At 39.8% G+C, this 14,265-nt stretch overlaps 1 protein-coding gene across 7 annotated transcripts in view; it reads left to right on the forward strand.

The window, feature by feature from the left end:
• The window catches only part of cep112 (centrosomal protein 112), a 425,679-nt gene that overhangs the window by 40,311 nt on the left and 371,103 nt on the right, over positions 1 to 14,265 (forward strand). For all 7 annotated transcript variants that reach the window (XM_041216547.1, XM_041216546.1, XM_041216549.1 and 4 more), the window contains one exon: positions 11,749 to 11,773. In XM_041216547.1, the coding sequence (XP_041072481.1) occupies positions 11,749 to 11,773 (25 nt within the window). The remainder of the gene's footprint in view (positions 1 to 11,748; positions 11,774 to 14,265) is intronic.

The following is a 14,265-nucleotide window of genomic DNA, read 5'->3' on the forward strand; positions in this document are numbered from 1 at the left end:
CGACACCCAGTGCTTGATAAACAGAAATAGCTTACTTCATGTTTGATTGCAAGACAAGCTACTGACCATATATCTGCATGATCACTAAGACCACCTTGGTAATATGATCTTTGTTCCCCATCTGCCTCAGCACATCTGCTGCTGAAACCCTCATTCATTACCTCTACACTTAACTATTCCAAAGCACTCTTGGGTGGCCTCTCACATTCTACCTTCCATAAACTTGATGTCATCCAATACTCTGCTGCTCATGTCCTAACTCGCAGCAAATCCTCTTCACCCATTACGCCTGTGCTCGCTGATCCACATTGGCCCCTGGTCTAGCAATGTCTTGATTTTAAAATTCTCAACCTTGTTTTCAAATCTTTCCATGGCCTTGCCCCTCCCTATTGCTGTAATCTCTTTCAGCTCTATGACAACTCTTGAGATTTCTGTGCTCAACCAATTCTATTTTCTTGAGCATCTCTGACTTTAATTGCTCCACCACTAGTGGCTGTGTCTTTTGCTATTTAAGCCCTAAGGTCTGGAATTCCCTTCTTACACCTCTCCACCTATTTCCTTCCCTTTTGTCCTTTGAGGCACTGCTGAAAACCTACATCTATGCCAAGGTTTTGATCATCATCACTAATATTGCCTTATGTGACTTAATGTCATATTTTGCAGAATAAGCCTCCTGTGAGATGCCTGAAGTTGTTTAATTGCACTAAAGATGCTGTTTAAATATGAGTTGTTGTTGAATGTAGTTCTCTGACATTTTTTCCTTGAATTTGGTTGTCTACTGTGTTAAGGCTGCCTATTTTTTCCCTTTGGCTTCCACCTCCCCCAACCTTGAGCATTTTTTCTTTGCCATTGACTTAGTTTACAGCTCCATTTGACTTAACTTTAACCCACTGAATTTTGCCATTGGCTTGAATTAGTTTTGTTTTTCAAATTTTGTTCAGAATGAATGTAGTCCAACAGCTGTGGTGATGATTGATTTTTTTTCCCCCATCTGTTTTTCAAGTATATTTCTTCTCAGTAAGACAGATTCACTGTAAAATATGAATCACATATGAAGAATTTGGTAATAGTGGCGTGTTAGACAATTTCTCACATTCTTCAATTTCAGTTGGAAAATGTGCTTCCTCTGTAAGCTTGGTATTATGCTATTTTTCAGGAATTTGAGTGTGGCTGGGAGTATACCCTGAGAATGCCTCACATTTAACCTGGTACAAGTATCTATTTTCATATTCCTCCATTGGATTCCCCCCCATCTCCCATGAGCTCTGATTGTATCCATTTTAGGGATGTTGCTGCACTTGGATGAATGTAAGAAGTTTGTGCGTTTCTATTTCCGCTGGCTGTGGGCACAATAAATTTATCGGGATTATATATTTCAACTTGATGAGTTCAGGGAACGCATTTAGCAAGTGCTTTACAGAGGATCCCTACATCCTCCCGTTTGGTAGATCTTGGAAATTACATTTCCAGTAATCAATTGTGTAGTGAAGCTGGAGTGGAAATTCAAAATTTACTCCGTTGTTTTGTCTGGAGTTGGTGTTTCCAGCAATGTTTTCCAATGAGATAACCCAGCTAACAACCAAAGGTGAAGATATATGTAACTGTTCTTCCAACTTTCTTAGAAATTTTGCATTTAAATTTAAACTTTGTTTTGCATTAACGAAGAAATGAGACAGTTGGAAAAGAGATTTGAAAATATATTTTTTATAACATTGAACTTGAGCTAGAAAATTAGTGATAAAACTCTGACATTATGGAGATATATGATGACTTTGAATTCAGGTTTGAATTGGTGTTTTTGTTTCAACATGGTGACCAAGCATCATTGCAAAGAGGTGAGAAACAGTGTGCATGATGTTATGGGAGCTTTAAAGCAATGTCTTCTCCCTACAAACTCCATTCCCTTACCACCAACTTCATCCGTCTCCCTGGCAGTTGTCTGAGGCTGAACCAAGTTTGTTTGCAAACTTGATGTCATACTTGGCTGTGAGGTGAGCTTCCGACTATATATCTGTGCCTTCACTAAGACTGTGTGTTTCCACCTCCATAACATCTTTTGATTTCACTCTTGCCTTAACTCATGAACGAAAACTCCTACCTATTTCAATACTGAGACCATATCTATTTACAATTTACATCAATGACTTTGGTGAAGAGACAAAATGTATGGTAGCTAACTTTGCTGATGACACATAGATTAGAAAGTAAGATACAAGAGGACAAAGAGTCCACAAAGGAATCTGGGTGTCCTGGTGCATGAGTCACAAAAAGTTAGTATGCAGGTACAGCAAGTGATTAGAAAGGCAAATGGCTTCCTGGCATTTATTGTAAGAGAAATTGAACATAAAAGTAGGGAAATGTTGCTGTTCAGGGCCTTGGTGAGACCACTTCTGGAGTGCTGTGTACAGTTTTGGTCCATAATTGCATTTGAAGTAGTTCAAAGAAGGTTCACTTGACTGATTCGTGGGATGGAGGGGTTAGCATATGAGGGAAGGGTGAGTTGGTTGGGCCTATACCAATTGAAGTTTAGAAGAATGAGAGGTGATCTTATTGAAATAAATAAGATTTTGAGGCGATTTAACAGGGTGGATGCTGAGAGGTTGTGTCCGATAGTGGGGGAGTCTAGAACTAGGGGACACAGTTTAAAAATTAGGAGCCTCCCATTTAAGACTGTATGAGGAGAAATGTTTTTTCTCAGCGGGCCATTAGTCTGTGGAACTCTCTTCCCCAGAGCGGAGTGAAGGTCATGTCATTGAATATATTTGGGGCTGGGTTAGATAGATTTTTGATCGACAAGAGAGTCCAGAGTTATGAGGGGCAGATGGATATGTAGAGTTGAGGCCACAATCAGATCTTATCAAATGGCAGGACAGGCTTGACTACTCTTGCTCCTTATTCTTGTGTTCTTGATCACTGGCCTCCTTGGTGTCTCTGCCACATAAACCACCTAAAACATTATCTGACGATGATGGTTACTTGGGCTATAAACCTGTATTAAAATATGTAATCGGGACAAACAAGTATTTAATTAAATGAATTTTAACAGCAATTGTTAACAAGACTCCTACCATATAGTTAAAAATAAATAACCTTTATTTTATGGAGAAATTCTCTTGCAATGTTTTGTGTTTATTATAAATGGAGTTTACTGCATCATATGTGAAATTTGCTGGAATTTCACTGTTTCCTTCTTTCTCTGAGCTTTGTTTCTCCTTTTTATCTCTTTTCTCTTTTCTCTTTTTTCCATAACTTGATGCTGACGGAGTGCTTCATCTAATTGTTGCCTGAGAAATATTACTGCAATTAATGGTATTCTTTGTTTTACTTTTGAAATTCATTCTGTGTAAACCAACACAATTGACACCTTGAGAACATGTTTCTAATCTGACAATTGCCAGAAAGTTTGTGGTTTGATAAATGAATTGAGTAATATGATACAAAAATTCTGGAAGTATTTGGGGCCCACCAAAGATTCTTTCTAAAGTATTCTAAAAATTAAGGAAGGTTTTTGTGTTTTTTTTAGAAAAAAAGTTCCCTTTACCAACTATGTTTCAACTGAATAGTTTAACAGATTAATAATTGATTTCCAAGCATTGCTGCTTGAAGCACACAATAGTCACACTCCTTTTCTCTTTCGGAGATTCAGTTGCAAAACTTACCTAAACAGTGCGTTAGATGTGCCTCTTCTGCTACCACCCCCAGCACCTCCCCACTCCATATCAATTTCTGATTGAAGAGTTTACCCAACACTTTTTTTTTCTCTTTCAGACAAGTGCAGAGAAGTCAGGCTAGTGTTTGAATAAATAAAAATTAGTGTCGGATTTCTTTCCTCATGACTGCAACCTCATCCCCATCAAGAATCATGAGCCTCAGCTTTGTTTGATCTTGGCACCCGTAACTCTAGCGATCTTCCATCCCCATCAAATAACCTCTCTAATTATCAAAGTGTGAGGATGGATTGAAAGGTAATTCATGCCAACTGCTGCAGAAAGCCCTATCAGTCAACAGAAATAATCCTGAATGGTCTAGGGTAAACCGTGCAGGTGCTTCATGTCCTCACAGAAACACAATTGTCTTGTTCTTGCCCACCTTGCTGTTGTAGGATTTTTAAGCCTCTATTAGGAAATCATTGAAAAGAGCTTCCATTTGTTCCATGAAAATCACCTTTTGGACTGGACATATTGGCATGATAATATGGAAAGCTTTTACTTTGATCTCTCTTTCTCCTCACTACCATCCGCCCCTCACCTGCTAAGAACTTTTAACAACATTGGAGAAGATTCTTTACCATTCCTATGTGTAGCAGCATTGTAAATGTGTTTAAGATGTTGTTGCATTGCGCATGGTGTGCAAGGAGGACCTTGCTCATTGTGTGTATATGTTTATTGTGTACTTTAGCTTATTCATGGGAAAATGAAAGGTCTTGCTATGTTTCAATCAGACAATATGTTTTATGTTTTTAGAAGGTAATCGGCTCTTAGCCACAGATTATACAAAAAATTGCAAAGGAAAGCCCAATTTGAAGTGTATTTTTCTTCGAATGTTCATGCTTAAATTTTGTGTTTGGTTTTGAAGTTTTGAGATTTTAGTTTCCTTATTAGGAGTCACTCAATCTCAGAAGAATGACAGTGCTCGGGGCTTCAGACTGGGCTTGGGTTGTTTATTTTGCTGCAGTTCAAAGGAGATAAGTTTTTTTCCCTGTGTATCGGTCAGTTTATTTTGAGTATGCTGGAAAGAAGGGGCAGAAGAGAGCTTAAAACCTGTATCAGATTTAAGAACTATTGGCATTGGATCATACAAAACATTCATTACCCTGGGAGATGACACTATGCTAAGAGAATCTGCATGCTTTTCCAAAAACAAATGGGTCTTAAATGATGCTGCAAATAACCAGCTTTGCCAATGTATTTGTATTATGGACAATATATAATATCAATACATTTCGCCTATAAAATGCAACAGCCAGTTTGCGCAGACTTTCTTCAATAACGTTAACCTTTACAACGGATGTTTTACATATAGATGACTACTGTTTGCTCTCTGGAGGGAACAATTAAATATCTAATTTGATAGACTGTAAAAAGGGAAAGAAAAATCATGTAAATTTTTAAAAGTTATTTTTAATTAATGTGGGTCTAAAATTATTCATTTATTGCAGTGAAATAATTAGATGCATTTTGTAGTCTTGCCTTGACTTGTTTTGAGGCATGCTAGTGAGTAAAAGAACTATCCAATGACTTTGTATTTTAAATGTGTTATTGCATACTGAGCAGGCTGGATTTGATTTATAACGGAGGGAATGGCAATCTTCCATATTCCCCTTTTCTCTTTCTGCCCCCCTCCCCTGATGTGCTGCTCAACCAGCTGGCCCAGGGATGACTCTCCACTTTGAATTTTGCTTCTCTTCATCAGGAATACTAGATGTAAGGCAACACATTGTGGCTAAGATTAGGAACTCTAATACTGCACATTTGTTCTCTTGTGCACAGCTTTACAGAGTCACTCCCTGCAGACTTAATTTTAATTTCCCCTCTGCACTCAATGCATAGAGATGAGCATTTGTGCTATAAAATTATCTATAAATGCAAATCTCAATGTCTTGAAATTCAAATAGAATTTTACTCAGGTTGAGAAATGCCCTTCCCTTATGAGGCACTGGATTTCTTTGCAAATGTTTCAAACTGTGTACATTTTCATTTCACTCATCTGATAGAAGTTGCACATCATCACAGTAATGTAAGTAAAACTGATCTTTTGGATTTTCCCCAAACTCGAGCCATTTCCTTTTACCATCTTCTGAAATGTTTTTGAAAATAGAAATAGGAACCATCCGGGAGTTGATCGCTTGTCCTGAAACATACCAAATGTGAGCAATGAACAATCCACTTAATAACTTGAAAGCTGCTCGTTCTATCTCCAGGCAATGACTCAATGGGTGAAAGCATTGTTCACTGTTGTACTGAGCCATATAGATCAGGGTGCTCCCAAATTAAATCCCTGACAAACTTCAGGAGAGCATAAACAGACAAGTGAAATTTAGCACACCAAAGTGATGCATTTTGGTAGAAAGAATGAGGAGAGGCAATATAAACAAAATGATACAATTTTAAAGGAATAGAGGTACCTGAAAGTGTAGGTATACAGTCTTTGAAGATGGCAGGATAAATTGAGAAGTCTGTTAAAAAAGCATATTTGATCCATTGCTTTATTAACAGGAATAAAATACAAAAACATGTTATTCTAAGTGTTTATAAAATACTGGTTAGGCTCCAGCTGGAGTATTGGTCCAATTCTGAGTACTGCCTTTGAAGAGTTCATTGGATATTTACTACAAAGGTTCTAGTGATGCTGGATTTCAGTTAAGTGGAGAAATAGAGGGCTTGTTTTTCTTACAGCAAAAAAGAGTAAGGAGAAATTTAATAAAAGTGTTCTGAATCTTCAAGGGTTTGATAGTTTCCAATGTCGGAATGGTCGATAATCAAAGGACACACATTTAAGGTAACTGGCAAAGAACCAGAGATGAGAGAAGATTTTTTTTACAAAGCGAGTTGTTGTGATTTGGAATGCGTTGCCTGAAATGGTGATGGAAGCAGATTCAATCGTAACTTTCAAAAAGAATTAGGTAAATGATTGAAAGGTTTATATGTGCAGGACTATGAGGGAAAGGGCAGGGGAATGGGACTAAATGAATAACTCTTGTAACGAGGCAACATGCATATAAATGGTCTCTTTTTGTGCTAAATTGTTCCATGAATCTATGACCTTTGCCGTTAGCTGATGTCTGTCTTAGTAGGAGTAGGAGTACTGTGATTGGTAAAGGTACCCAAGAGTTAAGAAAGGGAAGATCAGCCAGGGTTCTTGCTCCAATTTATTATCTAATGACCTCTGCTACAAGGCAGCAGAAAGGTCATTGACCTGAAACATCAACACTCTTTCTCTCCTTTGATTATCGACCATTCCGACATTGGAAACTATCAAACCCTTGACTGACCTGAGCATTTCCAGAATTTTTGCACCTGTGGAGTGGTTAATAAATGAGAGGTTTAGGGTGGGATTTTCCAGCCCTGCTGGCAGCTAGGATCGTCCGCTGCCACTGAAAATCAGTGGACTGGGCTGCTGCACCGTCTGGGGCGACTCCCGCCACAGCAGGGCTGGAAAATCCCTGTCTTAGTGGTAGAGGGGCTGAAGTAAGAAAGATTTCAACGGGGCAACGTTATAGTGGTAAAAATAAGTTGCTTTTGTGAAGAAAAACATTGGGAAGAATTTCCCCCCTGTTTGGGGGGGTGCAGGGGGGAGTGCAGGAGTGGGTGTGTGTGGGCGCACCTCAGATTGGCGCCCCCAATTTACGTGGGCGGGCCAATTAAGGCCTGCCCAGCATGACATCTGCCAGGAAGCACTGTCCGCTCCCTGTGTGGGTGGCAGGGTTGGGGGCGGCGCATTCCCTCAGCCGAGAGTGCACTCTTTCATGCATGTGTGTGAAAGAGCGCACACATCTCCCTGAGGCTAAGTGCTGCCTCAGGGAGATCGGCGCCAAATTTAAAAATGGTGAAGGGGCAAAAATAAATCTTCCCTGTCGTACCAGTCTAGAATAGATACTGTCACATGAGTTGGGACATGTCCATCACTTTTAATCAAACATTTATTAAAATTTTAAAAACCCTCATGAAACCTCATCCTGCCTGTGGATGAGGTGTCATGCTTTTTCTGAAGCCTGATAGGACTCCTGGCCTGCCTGCGAACCTTGAGGTTGGATGGGCAGGTCCATTAATGAGCTTAATTACTTTTTAAATGGCTTCAATAGGTTGTTGACAGGTTGGCCGGCGCACAGCTGATTTGGCTGCGCCCCTAACGACCTGAAATTGAAATGATGCGGGGTGACATCGTGATTCCGCCCGACGTCATGCCCATCATTTTATGTGTTGGTGAGTGGCCCTCCCCCACTCATCGACCTAAATATCCTGGCCATTGAATCATAAGCTCAACTCGGTCAAATAGGATATCAGCCATGGCTTAGTGGTGGCACTCTTGCTTCTGAGTCAGAATAATGTAAGTTCAAGTCCCATTCCGGAGAATTGAGCACAATTCTAGACTGGTACTTCAGTGCAGTAACGAGGGAGTGCTACATCATTGGAGGCACCATTCTTTGAATGAGAGTTTAAAACAAGGCCCCATCTGCCCCTTCAAGTGGACGTGTAAAGTTCCATGGCACTGTATTGAAGAAGAGCAGGGAAATACTCCCTGGTGTCTGCCCAATATTTATTCCTCACCCAACATCATTCAGGCAAATTACCTGGTCATTATCACATTGCTGTTTGTGGGATTGGAGTATAAGAATAACGATGGCTTGCTACAGTTGTACAGGGTTTTGGTGAGACCACATCTGGAATACTGTGTGCAGTTTTGGTCTCCACATTTAAGAAAAAGGATATACTTGCAGTGGAGGTGGTACAGTTAAGGTCCACTAAGTTGGTCCCTGGACTGAGGGGTTTGTCCTATGATGACTGAGTAAATTGAGCTTATATTCTCTGGAGTTTAGAAGAATGAGAGGCGTTCTGATTGCAACCTACAAAATTCTGAAGGGGCTAAGATAGGGTGGATGCTGAGCGATTTTTTTTTTTCCATTGGCTGGGGAATATAAAACATGGGGGCACAGTCTCCGGAAAAGAGGCCGATCACTTAGGACTGAGATGAAGAGAGATTTCTTTACTGAAAAAGAATGTGAAATTTTGCAATTCTCTACCCCAGAGGGTTGTGGATAATCCAGCTTTGAATACATTTAAGGCTGGGATAGACAGATTTTTGGTCTCCAGAGAATTAAGGGATATGAGAGCAGGCAGGAAAATGGAATTGAAGCCCAAGATGAGCCATAATCGTATTGAATGTGGAGCAGGCTCAATGCGTTTGTGGCCCACTCCTGGTCCTATTTAGGTTCTTATGTGTGCAAATTGCCTACATTACAACAGTTTTTAGATTTTGAAAGTGCTTCATTGTCTGTAAAATTGTTTGGGATAGTCTGAGGTTGTGAAAGGAGCTATATAAATGCAAACCTTTTTATTCCCTGGAGATTGCAAAAAATCTGTTTCAGCCTGATACAAGAGCTAAGGGAAGGAATGGAATTGGTGTTCAGATAGGATAGTTGTGCAAGGACATTGTTGCAGTTGTTTAGCTTTGCACATTTTACAGTGCATCATGGGCAAGTTCACTTTTGCAGCTGAGTTTAATTATAGGAAACCCCACTGACTGCACTTTATTATTGAAGTGCTTTTTGATGGCTCACATGATGTCTTAAACTTGCAGGAATTAAGTGAATGTGTACTATTTTTTATTTTTTCCCCTTAGTTTAATGCTCATTGAAAACATCTGCAACATGCTGAGACAAGCAAAAGTGAAATTTAAATTAGTTATAGAAAAAACAATGAAAAGTTAAGAAGTAAATATTTTGTAGAAATTATGTTTCTGGATTTATTTTCTCCACATCTCGCTCACGGTGACTGTCACTTTTACTTTCTCACAGACCTCTTCAATATTCTGTAGGATGTTGTCAGAAAACTGTTTCAGCATTCCCAGAGGGGAATCCTTCCTTGGTTGGTTAGTACGTTTCCCCCATGCCTCCTTGTGAAGGTCGGAACTTCACCCTTACTGAACTCCTGCAATATTAGTTAAAATCCAGATTTGAACCCAAATTCTGCATTGTAGAGACCCAGCAATTGCTATTGTTGCTTTCGGGTTACCCTATGTAATAGTTTATTTTATCTACTGGTATTTGAATCTATCCAGTATTCCCTGGGGTTAAAGTATTAAACTAATGTTAATTCTTATGGCTCTACTGTATGTGAGAAACCGTGCTAGTTATTGGATTCTGCCTAACACGCAAACAACAACTTATATTTATATAACTCTTTTAGCTTAATGAAATGTCCTAAGGTACTTCATGAGAGCATTATAAAACAAAATATGATGCCGAGCCACTTAAGGAGATATTTGATCAGATAACAAACTTGGTCAAAGTTTTTAAGGACGAAAGTAAGGTTGAGAGGTAGGGAAGTGCCAAAAGGTTATTTCAGAACTTATGGTCTACATAAGGTGCAGCCACCAATAGCGGAGCAATTAAAAGTGGGGATGTTCAAGAGGTCAGAATTAGGCGAGCGCCAATATGTCAGAGGTTTGTGGGGCTGGAGGAGATTGCAGAGATAGGGAGGGATGAGACTATGGAGAAATTTGAAAACAAGGATGAGAATTTTAAAATCAAAACGTTGCTAGACTGGAAGCCAACATAGATCGGCAAACACAGGCGTAATATGTGAATAGGATTTTCTGAGAGCTAAGACATAGCAGAGTTTTGGATGACCTCAAGTTTGCAGAGGGTAGAATGTGGGAGAACAGCCAAGAGTGCATTGGAATAGTCAAGCCTATTGGTAACAAAGCCATGGATGAGGGTTTCGGCAGCAGATGAGCTGAGACAGGGACGAAATCGGGTGACGTTATGGTGGTGAAAATTGTCGTTCTTAGTGATGGCGCGATTATGAGTTTAGAAGCTCATCTCGAGCTCAAAAGTGACACCAACGTTGTGAACAGACTGGTTTAATCTCAGAATTTTGCCAGGATGGAATCGGTAGTAAGGGAATAGAGTTTGGAACAGGGACTGAAAACAATGGCTTCAGTCTTCCCAAAATTTAATTGGAGGAAATTTCTCCATTGGATGTTGAATAAGTGGACTGATAATTTAGCAACAGTGGGGGAGTTGAGAGAGATGGTGGTTAGGTAGAGCTGGGTTTTGTCAGTGTACATATGAAAACTAACACTATGATTTCAGATGATGTCACTGAAGGGCACCATGTAAGTGAGAAATAGGAGATGGCTCACTACCATCTCCTTGATGACAAAAGTTGAGATTTAGAACTTATTTGGGGAATTTTTGCTGAAGAATATATTGGAGGTGCTGTTCTTGTTTTATTTAGAACTGAAATATTCAATAGCAAAACTATATTTTCCTTATTCAAATAATGTGCACATGAATTCCCTTAGAAAGGTACAGGATTCCACTAATCTTTTTTGATAAACTGATTTCTGAAAGAAAATACAGATGTTTTAACAAATAACGGTGAGAAAGTGGAGTCCTGAGAATTACCAAATACTGACATGATGCAGATTATGGTACAAGCATATGAAAATAATTATTGCAGATGTTTCAGGTATGCAGTCTGGTGGATTGAAAGGGTATAAGGCCATAATTTTTCATACACCACCTTCACAATCCCAGCCTGAACTGTTGGAGCACAACACTGAGTGGAGGCGAGTTGCTTTCCCATATGGATTAGTAGTAGGGAAATGCTATCTAGACCAATTGGATGCTGTTTAGCTTGTGTTCATGTTGGCTGATTATAGAGCTGCTGTGTCTGTACGTGGACTGGTGGCAAGAATGATGATTGTTATCAAATGGAGGGAGTAAAAGTAAAGTAAGGGAGAAACTCATTTACAAACAGAAAGTGAGCCATAAAATATTGCAACCTGCATTTGATAATTGGGTAATTTTTTTTTTACAACAACTCAAAGCTGTTCTTATCATGACCATCATTTGACTTGCAAGACATATTTTAGTTATTAAATGTAATCCTGTATCATTCAAACATGGTGACAGTATATAGGTGTTCCCCTGTATAAGATGGTTATCATTACCCCTATGTTTCTGAGCTGTGCAATTTACATTCCTGGAATACTGATTGTTACTATTTTGTGGTTTTGTTACAGGCGAAGACACACGTACAATGGCAAGGTAACATCACGTTCATGTTCAGAAAGTCCAACATGTAGATCAGATGAAGAAAATATAACCGCTAACATAACAGTAAGATAAATGAGTGCAGGTGTTTTACTTCTAATGTTGTATTCTTTTAGTATAACATTGTAATTTGTTAGGAGTTTCTCTTTAGGCTTTTATTAATACTCCATGCACTGGCATCCATGATATGAACATGCACATGATTCCAGACAATTATCTTCAGGAAGGTGATAGTACTAGCCATGAACATCTTGATTGATGTCAAATGAGCTGCTTAGCTGACTTATCAAGCACCAGGATGAAGGGACACTCCTTTAACTCATACATCAAGCCAAAATTTAACATCACCATGTAGAGGAAAGTCAACGTGCCAAACTTCTCTTGGGATGCAGTCAGATTTGGGTTTGTAGTCAGGGGAGCTGATGTTGTATGTTTTTTTTAAAGTAACTTTTCATGTCTGAAGATTAAAAACTTGATTATTAAATCACCAGCATGCTGATACTTAGCACAGCTTTCTTTGTTTTTAATTTCACCATAAAACACACCCGGTGTGTACTTAAGGTTACTTACCGGAGATCTGTAGAAAAATTCTGGAAACATGAAATAAAAATCAGGAAATTTTGGACGTACAGAGTGTTGGGCAGAAAAGAGAAAAAATATGCCAATGTTTTAAGTAAATCTTATGGATTTCCAGGAATTTCTGCCCTTATTGAAGGGGCTATTTTCTACTGTGCCTAGGCGGCTACCTTCTACTTTATAGATGTAGAGGAGTATACAACAGCGTAGTTCTCAGTTGGCAGTACCTGCCTAATATCCTAATATTAAAATAAGCAGGAGGTGTTGTTGCTTATACTTTGTGGATAGGTCACATTTTGCATGGAAAATTAAAGCCAAAAACTTTTTCTCTTGTCTCTGAAATACTGTGGATTTAAAAATGGTCTATGGTTTTGTATATTTCTCAATTGTGCAGAAGACCAGTTGACATAAATTTTAAGATTAGGGCACAGTTTCATTTTATGGAGTACCACTGCACTATACAACACAGTTGCTAGTTTACACCCTGTGGTTCCCCCCACCCATGGTGGATTGTCAAACCTGGTTGAATGTCATAGGGTTATTGCTCAGTGGAGGCAGTGGATGGGGTGGGAAAATTAGAAGGCAGATTATGCACCACTTAGTGTTTGTAGATTGATATAGGGAGAAGTCTGAGATTGTCATGTAACCAAGAATGGGATATGGAATGATTAATGGGTAGAGCTAAGAATATATTTTTAAGAAAACAAAGCTAATGTTTTTCAGGTTTTGCAGGAATTAAAGGAGATGCAACTCTTCAGAAAAGGTTTTTCGCTACAACACTGGCATCTACCCAGCTATATGGAAAATTGCCCAGGTATGTCCTGTACACTAAAAGCAGGACAAATTCACCTGGCCAATTACCGCCCCATCAGTCCACTCTCGATCATCAGTAAAGTAATGGAAGGGGTCGTCAACAGTGCTATCAAGCGGCACTTGCTTAGCATTAACCTGCTCACTGACACCCAGTTTGGATTCTGCCAGGGCCACTCAGCTGCTGACCTCATTACAGCCTTGGTTCAAACATGGACAAAGAGATGAACTCCTGAGGTGAGGTGATGGTGACTGCCCTTGACATCAAGGCTGCATTTGACTGAATGTAGCATCAATGAGCCCTCGCAAAACTGAACTCAGTGGGAATCAGGGGAAAACTCTCCAGTGGTTGGAGTCATACCTAGCACAAAGAAAGATGGTTGTGGTTATTGGAGGTCAATCATCTCAGCTCCAGGATATCACTGCAGGAATTCCTCAGGGTAGTGTCCTAGGCCCAACCATCTTCAGCTGCTTCATCAATGACCATCCTTCCATCATAAGGTTAGAAGTGGGGATGTTCACTGATGATCTCACAATGTTCAGCGCCATTTGCGACTCCTCAGATACTGAAGCAGTCCATGCCTAAATACAGCAAGACCTGGACAATATCCAGACTTGGGCTGACAAGTGGCAAGTAACATTCGCGCCACACAAGTGCCAGGCAATGACCATCTCCAACAAGAGCGAATCTAACCATCACCCCATGACTTTCAATGGCATTATCATCACTGAAACCCCCACTATCAATGGGAGTTATCATTGACCAGAAATTGAACTGGAATAGCCATATAAATACTGTGGCTACAAGAGCAGGTCAGAGGTTAGGAATCGTGCAACGAGTAACCCACCTCCTGACTCTCCAAAGCCTGTCCACCATCTACAAGGCACAAGTCAGGAATATGTGGAATACTTCTCACTTGCCTGGATGAGTGCAACTCCCACAATACTCAAGAAGCTTGACACCATCCAGGACAGGACAAAACAGCCCACATGATTGGTACCACATCCAAGAATTTTCACTTCCTCCACCACTGATGCACAGTAGCAGCAGTGTGTGCAAGATGCACTGCAGGAATTCACCAAGGCTCCTTTGACAGCAC

The sequence above is a fragment of the Carcharodon carcharias genome, chromosome 22 (assembly GCF_017639515.1).
Source record: "Carcharodon carcharias isolate sCarCar2 chromosome 22, sCarCar2.pri, whole genome shotgun sequence".
NCBI classification, from domain to species: domain Eukaryota; kingdom Metazoa; phylum Chordata; class Chondrichthyes; order Lamniformes; family Lamnidae; genus Carcharodon; species Carcharodon carcharias.